We start from the raw sequence: 10,083 nt of genomic DNA on the forward strand, positions 1-10,083 counted from the left end.
CTCCACACAATATATAAAAGAAAGTTACAGTATAAGAACTATTCATTCATAACAGAAATGGTGGAACGAACTTCCCACCAGTCAGGACAGCCGAAACCCACCCACATGTTCTGCCGTCGACTAAAAACACACAATTATCTAAAATGAAGATGGAACTTTTTTTTTATTAAAATAAAAAATACTAACCATTGTACTTTTTACTATCATGCACTCTGCTAAGGAATCTACCTTGCCTATATTAGCTACTACCTACTATGCTAATATGTCTATACTACTATGTACTCAAGTTCAACACTGCTTGACGAACAATGTCACTACCCTGTAGCTGCCAGAGTTGTATCCTGCTGAGAATTTGTAAGTCGCTTTGGATAAAAGCGTCAGCTAAATTACTAAAAATGTAAAAATGTAACATGCAAGATGTCCATGTCTTTGATTGCCAGGTCAAATATGTATTGCTGTGGGGATAAATCATATCTGTAAGTGTTCTTCTTGACCAGTGGAGGCTCATACACTGGTGTTCTGATGAGAGGGGTCAGAAGAACGTCGTGGAGGTGTGAGGGGTCCACGATGATCTCTCTGCACGAGTGCAGCCTTGCTTTTGTCTGACTGCTTGTTGTATTGTATGAGGCCCTCACTGTCCAAGCAGAGCACTTGTTATTATCAGCCGTGGGGAAATGGAGAGCAGTGTCAGAACACAAATACAAGTAAATTGTGGATCAGCAGTAGCCTATTGATCCTAGGTATAAACATATAGCCTAAATCAGACAATGGCCACACATGATTTCAATGTGTTTAGGAAAGCAGACGGAATCATTGATGAGAAATAAAAACCATGGCGTTTACTAAAGCATCAAAATCCACTAGTGGGGGCGGCCGGGTAGCGCAGCGGACCAAGCGTCTGCCTACCACCGCAAGAGACACTGGTATCGAATCCGGCTGTCAGCGGTACCTCCGGCTTGGTCGGTCGTCCATACTGATACAATTGGCAGTGTCAGTGGGTGGGAAGCCGGTGGGGTGTATCCTGGTCGTTGTAAACAGCGACTCCTACAGGTCGGTCAGGGCGCCTGCACAGCGAGGGAGGGAACTGGGGAGGGTAGTGTGATCCTCCCGCGCGTTACACTTCCCCAGTGAGAGTCCTCGCTGTCAGGTGAAAAGAAGCGGCTGGCTGTCTCCACATGTGTCGGAGGAAGCATGTGATAGACTTCAGGGCTCCCTAGACCGGCAAGTGGGGGGGCAAATGCGTGCAACGACCAGGAAGGGGCGGGGGGAATTGGCATAACGACTAAAATGGGATGGGAGAAAAATACAGAAAAGGGGAGGAGAAAAATGTTTTTGGAATTCACTAATAGGGCAGAATTGCCAAAAAGGTGGGTGGGCCTGGTACAAGCTGAGAAACAAATAAATCAGCACATCAAAAAACACATTAGATATTCTAAACAAATGAGGAATGTTGAAAGCTGTCATAGACCTTTGTTGAAAATTTTTATTTTAAAAGGATAGTTCAGATTTTTGGAGAAGTATAGAGAAGGCCAGAAGGAGCTGCATTGCGTCTTTGTAGACCTAGAGAAGGCGTATGACAGGGTACCAAGAGAGGAGGTGTGGTATTGTATGAGAAAGTCAGGAGTAGCGGAAAAGTTTGTGAGGGTAGTACAGGACATGTATGAGGGCAGTGCGACTGTGGTGAGGTGTGCAGTGGGAGTGACTGAAGGGTTCAAGGTTGGGGTAGGATTGCACCAAGGGTCGGCCCTCAGTCCTTTCTTATTTGCAGTAGTGATGGACAGGCTGACAGACGAGGTCAGGCAGGAGTCCCTGTGGACCATGATGTTCGCAGATGACATCGCAATCTGTAGTGAAAGCAGGGAGCAGGTGGAAGAGAACCTGGAGAAGTGGAGGCATGCACTGGAGAGAAGGGGGATGAGGGTGAGCAGAAGCAAGACCGAGTATATGTGTGTGAACGGGAAGGAAGATGGAGGGGTGGTGATGATGCAAGGAGTAGAGGTACCAAAAGTGAACGAGTTTAAGTACTTGGGGTCAACAGTCCAAAGTAATGGGGACTGTGGTAGCGAGGTGAAGAAGAGAGTGCAGGCCGGGTGGTGCTGGTGGAGAAGGATAACAGGGGTGATCTGCGATAGAAGGGTACCAGCAAGAGTAAAGGGAAAGGTCTACAGCACGGTACATTTACATTTTACATTTAGTCATTTAGCTGACGCTTTTATCCAAAGCGACTTACAAGTTCTGTACGACAAGCCATCAGGAAGGGCACAACTCTATCAGCTGAGCAACAATGTTCATCAAAGTGTTGAGTGCGGTAGTGAGACCAGCTATGCTGTATGGTCTAGAAACAGTGGCACTGACCAACAAGCAGGTGGCGGAGCTGGAGGTGGCAGAGATGAAGATATTAAGGTTATCTCTGGGAGTAACAAGGTTGGACAAAATCAAAAATGTCTACATCAGAGGAACGGCTCATGTTGAGCAGTTCGGGCAGAAAGTGAGAGAAGCAAGACTGAGATGGTTTGGACATGTGCGGAGGGAGGTGGGGTACATCGGGAGGAGGATGCTGGAGATGGAGCTGCCAGGAGAGAGGAGGAGGGGAAGGCCCAAGAGGAGGTTTATGGACACAGTGAAGAAGGACATGCGGGCAGCGGGAGTGACGAAGGACGACGCAGAGGACAGAAACAGATGGAAACGGATGATCCGCTGTGGCGACCCCTGACGGGAAAAGCCGAAAGAAAAAGAAGAAGAAGAAGAAGTTCAGATTTTTGGACATTAAGTGGTATGGAATGCTTGCTAGTAGTGTAGTTGATGCAATGCCATTAGCTTACTCACCGATTCCCATATTTTGGCCCAGTTCAGAGCGATCCAGGAAGCGTCAGACAGATACAAAACAGTGTCACCAGACAAGAAAAAGTATAAAAAAAAAAAAAAAACTTGGGCCTCAAGCAATTCATATGCTTGCTTCACGTTTCGAACAGGGCCCAGTGCATCACACTGGGACTAGCTCCAACACATGCCGTTGTGCTGAAGGATATGAAATGCTCGAGGACCATGGTTTTGTTGGAAATGGTTAACCCTATTAACATTACACGTCTTTCCGTCTTGTGACCAACATTTCTTTGCCTGTTGATCGGAACCAGGCGGCGGGCTAGAACTCAGGTAAGTTTAACTGAATCAATTATTTGAGTTCATACGTCATTGCACTTCTATTATGGCCGACTATACTACACCGTTATTACAACAATTATTAGTTTGATAATCATCTCATTATTAATTCATACCTTTATTCATACCTTATTTATACACATGCCTGTGTTAATTTCCCTCTACCTCTATATTATTTTAACTCTAAGATTTAAAATGAATGAATGAGTTCAATGACCATATGAGCACGAAATTAGCTTTGTGGTACACAACAGCTCATCATCGCCCTCTAGTGGGTCAGACCCTTTGCTGTTTTGTTCACTTAGAAAATACATTGGGGAGTGGGTGGAGACTTGGAAAAAAAGGCCAATATGACACAGGTCCTTTATTCACAACTAAATTTATTGAGACAAACTCAGATCTGGGCCGTGTTTATCCAAAGGCTGTGAAGCAGAAACGCTGTAAATGTTCTTCATGCCATGGGGTAGGGATGGGTACCGTTCACATTTGAACCGATAGGGTACCGGTACCGGTACCTGTGAATCGATATCGGTACCCAACGGTACCTTTTTTCTGTACTTTAGTCTCTAAAAATGTAATTTACCTACCTCAGTTGTGAAAAAAAAAATCAAAACATCAAATAACCACACTTTCGACCGTTTTCGGCTTGCCATTGCCCCGACTGCTTTGTTGTTGAATCAAGTAAAATCCTAGGTAAGCGTATATTGTGTGTGTGAACGTTGACGTAAAAAAAAAGTTAAAAAAATATATATATATATTTTTTTTTACAGTACCGAAATCTGGCACCGACGGATCTCACGTGAATCGGTACTCGGTAGTACCAACGTGATTCGGTAGGTACCTTTAAAAGTACCTAATTCGGTACCCATCCCTACATGAAGGCTGCTTTCCCAGGGGTATCCGACTTGATTCTTCTCCCCCAGGACCATCCCTTTTGATCAGTAAACTCCCCAGCAAAGCCCCTGCTGTCGCCCCGATGGCAGTCCCTGTTGCTGGCCGCAGTGGCCCTCTAACCGAGCTGACCACGGCTCCAACCACAGCCCCCAGCACAGCTGCTCCCGCTCTGAGCCACTGCTCTCTCCATTCCACCCCTGTTGCCTCCATCTCCTCGTGGGGGAGTAACAGCTCAGTCTGCGGCTCCGGGTTCTTCTCCTCACCGTCTGTTAGAGAGCAAGGACGGAGAAAATAAAAGAGACAGACAGACAGACAGACAAACAGAGAGAGACGGAGGACAGAGAGGTGGGCAGACAGAGGGGGCAAAGAAAGTACGTACTAAGTTCAGTGAATCAAAGATTTTCAAAATTGATCATCTTATTATCAAACTGATGAATATCTTACTCACAGACATCTGTGACATCTGTATGGCCATTCAAATGTACTGCAGATGCCCATCTCTGCGGTTTGGCAAGCTCCTCCCTCAAAGAGTTGAACTTAACCCTCACTTGATTCTTTTCAGTCTGTTTCAGTTGTTGACAGTGTCTCTGTATCCCTTCTACGGTGGCCTTGAGTTCTCTTCCTGTCTTTTCCTTTCCCCTCTCCAATTTTTTTCCCCAAAGTTCTTTGGTTTCTGTGTTATGCTCCATCTCCATACACTCCAATTCTTGCTCTTTCTTCTTACATGTCTTTCTGAGGGCCCCGGTTTCTCGCTCACTTTGGCTCCCTCTCTCCTCTAGCTCTCTCTCTCTCGCGGCACCCCTTTGCTTTGTGTCCTCCATCGCCTCATCTTTCTCCACACACATTTGATCCATTTGTTTCACAATCCTCTCTTTCTCCAGAATAACTCGTCGAAGCCGGTCATTCTCCTTCTCAGCCTCCTCTAATCTTGTGCCAATCTCTCGCTCATAGCCAATCATTCTCTCTTCCCTCTGCCTCTCACTCACTCTGCACCCCCGCTTCATATCCTCTATCTCCTCATCTTTCTCTGAACGTGTCCTGCTCATGTCCTCCAATAGCCTCTCCTTCTCCACAATGACTTGCTTCAACTGGTCATTCTCCATCTGGGATTTCACCAACCTTCTTCCGGTCTCTTCGCTGCTTTGTGCCCACTTCTTATTGCTTTTCTGGAATCTCCAAAGCATGCCGACCAAGTGTCCAGTATCGTTCCCCGCCGCTGTTTCCTCCACCTTCTCCAGCAGCTCTGTGACCTGTCCGCCTCCAACCTTGTTCGAGTTATCAAACACATGGTACCTATTGCCGCACTTGTCCACTAACCACCGGAGAGCCGGCCACCTCTCGATATGCTGTTCGACGGCTGTACATCCGAGTTTGTCCCCCCAGGTGAACAACACTATCGCTCTGCTCCACACAGAGTGTCCGAACAGGTCCAAGTGTTCCTCTACCTTCCGCCGGTGGGTTTCGGTGAATGTCTCGTCGCTACGTCCTCAAGAGCAGCGCGTCTCCTCACGCACATCTCAACGTTTCTCTTGGCATCAAAGAGCTGTCTGCCTAGTATGGTGTTTCCTGTCAAACTCTTCTCCAGCCAATCGCGCCCCAGGAGAACGATCCTCAGTTCCTGAAGGCCGTGTCTGCCCCCTGGTGGAGACAAGGCTACATTTACTAGAAGTCAAAGAACCTCTCTCTAGGGGATGTCTTATCATGGTGAGAGAGACTGGCGGCTGTCATGTTAATCACATTTCATGATCAGCAATGACAGCTATCTCGTAAACAAATCACATCAAAACAAAATGCTTCTTTTGGGACGGGTTGCATTGAACAGTCGGTTTACATTAATGTTACAGTATGTTTCAAGTTTGTTTATTAGTTGTCTTGTCACAATAAAATACATGTACTTTTTTACGGTGAAATGCTTGGTTCTGTTTGAGCCCCTGAGAGTGTGCTTCATACAGTAAAAAAGTAAGTAATATACAATATACAATCTAAATATACAGTACAATATACAGCCTAAGTACAATCTAAGTGAGTAAAAATGAGTAAACAGTGAGGTACAAATGCAAACAATGAGGACGAGGTACAAAACTTTAAGGTAAGGTGCAAATGCAAATGAGGTATGAATGTAGTGCAAATCTCTTTAATAAATAGGTCAATATAACGTAGTGTTAAATTGTCTAAAGTGGGTGTTAATTAATAAGGTGAGTGTTTGTTTAAAAGTGAGTGTGTCTGCATGTGGATGTTTGATTGAAGACTTTAGTCTTGTTTACATCAGGGTCCCCCATTTGTGTGCAATGAGTGTAGATGATGGGTTGTTGTTACATAGAGTCATTGAGCATCCTGATGGCCTGGGGATAGAAGCTCCTTCTGAGTCTCTCTGTACTGGCCATGAGACTCCGGTAGCGCTTGCCTGACCGCAGCAGTTCAAAGAGGCAGTTGTTTTGGTGACTAATAAGTCTTTGTTTATTCTCTTAGCTTGTTTGTTATATGACATCTGTGATTTCAACCAAGTACTGTTTCAGTAATGTGTCATAACATGACATCACTGGTCTAAATGTTGCATCAGAAAACGTACAAGAGACCAAACATACAAAAAAAAATAAAAAAAAAGCTATTTCTTTCAGGCGCTTAGCATGTAGCGCCGCACTTATACTATACTTATACTATATACTAATGTATATACTCTTTTCTTTCTGGACTCTTTTTGTATCACAAATACAGTACTGTAATTGCAAATCTGGTATGTCATAAATGTATAGATGTAGCAGTACTGTCTATCTGTATGTCATGTATGTCATATATGTTACGATGAATTGGAAATGGGGGACCCTGGTGTAAACAAGACGAAAGTCTTTCTCTGGTCTGCATCCCCTTAACAATTGTATGTATTGAGCTGTACTGCACTGTACCCATTCTGCAATCTGTTAATAAAGTTTTTCATTCATTCATTCATTCACTTCTTCAGTGACCTACCATTCCGTCCCTCTGGTCTGCAGGCCGCCAGACCCCTCGGTCCGTGTACGTTTTGATAGTTCGTTTTTCGTTTCAAAAGGAAAAACGAAAAAACGTAAAATAAAAACGGAAATACGAGGTGTTTCCTATTTCCGTTTGAAACCAAAATCGAAAAAACGGGGAAAAACTGAAATACGGACCTGTTTTTCGTATTTTGGTATCAGAATCAAATGAAAAAAAGGAGTCAATAATGGGCCGTGTACGTTTTGATAGTTCGTTTTTCGTTTTTGATGTGAAGAATGGAGAACGGAACCACGTGACAAGTACATTTTTCAATGTAAAAGCCATGCACGATCTAACGTTAACGAATATGTATAACGTTATGAATAAATACATAAATACATGCATACAGATCTATACCAGGGTAACGTTATGATACATACATTTTTTGTTTTGTGCATTTCATTTAGACATGATATTTTATTTGAAGTGTAATAGCCTAATAATATGGAAATAGCCTGTGTGGTCTGTATCCTAGTTCAGTGCAGTGGTCGGCAATAGGCGGCTCGCAGACCGAAATAGGTCCGCCAGCAATAATATCTGCCGATCAGATTATTTTGAGAATATGATTTGTGATGAAGACTCGCTTTATTGTATCGGAATCGGGAGACTTAGGTAAAGTTAGAAAGATATTCACAGATTCGAATTTCCGCGTCAATAATTCTTAAGCGAAATGTTTTTAAAACACAAAGGACACCTCTTTCCTATCGTAGTAAGGTAGACAATGAGCTACAACCTTACTTTCACCTAAACGAGGCGAGCCGGCCTCGGAGCTGTACATTTAATAACTAATAATAATAAATTGATCTATATGTGCAGTCGGCCTTGACGAGGCAAGTGCGCAGCCAGGGACCGTCTAAAAAGTGCAACACCGAAAAGAGGCACTGCAAAAAGATTGATTGATTGATTGATTGATTGATTGATTGATTGATTGAAAAGTTTATTAACAGATTGCAGAATGGGTACAGTACAGTACAGCTCAATACATACAATTGTTAAGGGGATGCAGACCAGAGAAAGACTTTCGTCTTGTTTACATCAGGGTCCCCCATTTTCAATTCATCATAACATATATGACATACATGACAGTACTGCTACATCTATACATTTATGACATATCAGATTTGCAAATACAGTACTGTTTGTGATACAAACATTTCCAGAAAAAGAGTGTATATACATTTGGCGTAGAAACTGTACATTGGAGGAGGTTGGGTGGGTGGGGTGGGGTTGGGTGGGTGAGGGCTGTACATTGGAGGTGGGGGGGGGGGGGGGGGGGGGGGTTGGGTAGGGGACACACACACATTTTACACTGTACATTGGAATACTGACAAAGCCTTACTTGGTCATTTACTGTACAACTAGGTTAGGACATTTGTAGGGGCCAGTTTCGAATTGCAGTCTCACGTAGGTGTTTTTTGAGAGTGTTTTTGAAAGTGGGTAGTGATTCACATTCCTTTACAGCTTTAGGTAGGGCGTTCCACATTGATGTGGCATAATTGCGAAACGTGTTTAGTCCCTTGTTTGAGCCGAATCTGGGTTTTACATGATTTGTGGAGCTCCCTCTGGTGTTGTGATCGTGGTATTCACTGACCTTTGGGAAGTATTTTGACATGTACATGGGTACCTTGGTCGCGTAGTGTATCTTGTAGACCAGGCCCATTGCAAGTTGCTGTACTCTGTCGTCTACTCTAAGCCAGTGTTTCTCAACTGGTGGGTCGCGACCCAAAAGTGGGTCGCGGGGCCATTTTGAGTGGGTCGCGGATGTGATTTTTTTTTTTTTTTTTTTAATAACTTTTTTGTGGCAGAATATTGTAGTGAACGATTGTGGGTCATGCGCATGCGTGCGCAAGCACAGGAGCGCTGTCAGCAGAATTCAGCAGAGTAGTTGTTTTTAATCTAATTGTTAATACATATGTATCGCTATCAAAGAATGCTCCCACTACAGAATCATTTTATATGACCTCACTACTCACTCCATGTATACTGTATGCATATGGTGAGCATATTTTTATACTCTATCATAACATTTTTATGTAAGATTTCTGGGGTAAGGTATTTCAATACACCAATATATCGCTATCAAATAAACTCAGAATTCAGGGAACAAAACTGTTGCTTTTAACCATGGATTTATTTATATACACTCCATGTATACTGTATGCATATGTTGAACAAAAAAAACATTGAACAACATGTTATCAGTTATCAACATTCAAACTTATTTACAGTATTTATTTACAGTTTTGATTGTACAGTTGTACAGTTCCCCCCCCCCACCCACCCACCCAACCACCTCCAATGTACAATTCCCCCCCCCACCCAACCTCCTCCAATGTACAGTTTCTACGTCAAATGTATATATACTCTCTTTTCTGGACTCTTTTGGTATCACAAACAGTACTCAAATTTGAACATCTGGTATGTCATAAATGTCTAGATGTAGCAGTACTGTCTATCTGTATGTTGTGTATGTCATATATGTCCTGATTAATTGAAAATGGGGGACCCTGATGTCAACTCTCTGGTCTGCATCCCCTTATTATTGTGTGTATTGAGCCGTACTGTACTGTAGTCTGTACCCATTCTGCAATATACTGTATCTTAGTCAGGTACAAGCCTAGTGTACAATTACATGCAAATATTTACATGCTTATACAGTAATAAGTTATGTATGTACAAATATGCGGTCCACCTGTTCTCCATTGCTATACAGACCAGGGTCAGGATAAGTATTATTAACACACAAGTGATTTTTGATGCATAAAAAGTGATATTATTAACACACAAGTGATTTTTGATGCATACAAAAGTGATTTTAAAACAAGATAACGCTAAACTCAGGCCTATATCTTTTTACAGCTGCGTGTTACAGCTGGATGTCGTCAGCTGGGAGTCACATCGTCACATTTTGGTGTACGACATTTTATCATCTACTTTATACATGCTTTATACATTCTGCTGCAAAGCCAATTACATGCGAATATTTACATGCTTATACAGTAATAAGTCATGTATGTACAA

The 10,083-nt window shown here is 43.1% G+C and overlaps 1 protein-coding gene across 1 annotated transcript; it reads right to left on the bottom strand.

The window, feature by feature from the left end:
* Nucleotides 1-3,722: 3,722 nt before the first annotated feature.
* On the bottom strand, nt 3,723-7,142 carry LOC311229219 (uncharacterized protein). The gene is made up of 3 exons (XM_084315292.1): nt 7,021-7,142; nt 4,502-5,691; nt 3,723-4,319 (listed from the first exon to the last, which is right to left on the bottom strand). The coding sequence occupies exons 2-3, from the start codon at nt 5,235-5,237 to the stop codon at nt 4,003-4,005; spliced, it is 1,053 nt and encodes a 350-aa protein (XP_084171418.1). The 5' UTR covers nt 5,238-5,691; nt 7,021-7,142; the 3' UTR covers nt 3,723-4,002.
* Between the last annotated feature and the right edge of the window lie 2,941 nt (nt 7,143-10,083).

Source organism: Notolepis coatsorum, assembly GCF_963971535.1.
Source record: "Notolepis coatsorum genome assembly, chromosome: 5".
NCBI lineage: Eukaryota > Metazoa > Chordata > Actinopteri > Aulopiformes > Paralepididae > Notolepis > Notolepis coatsorum.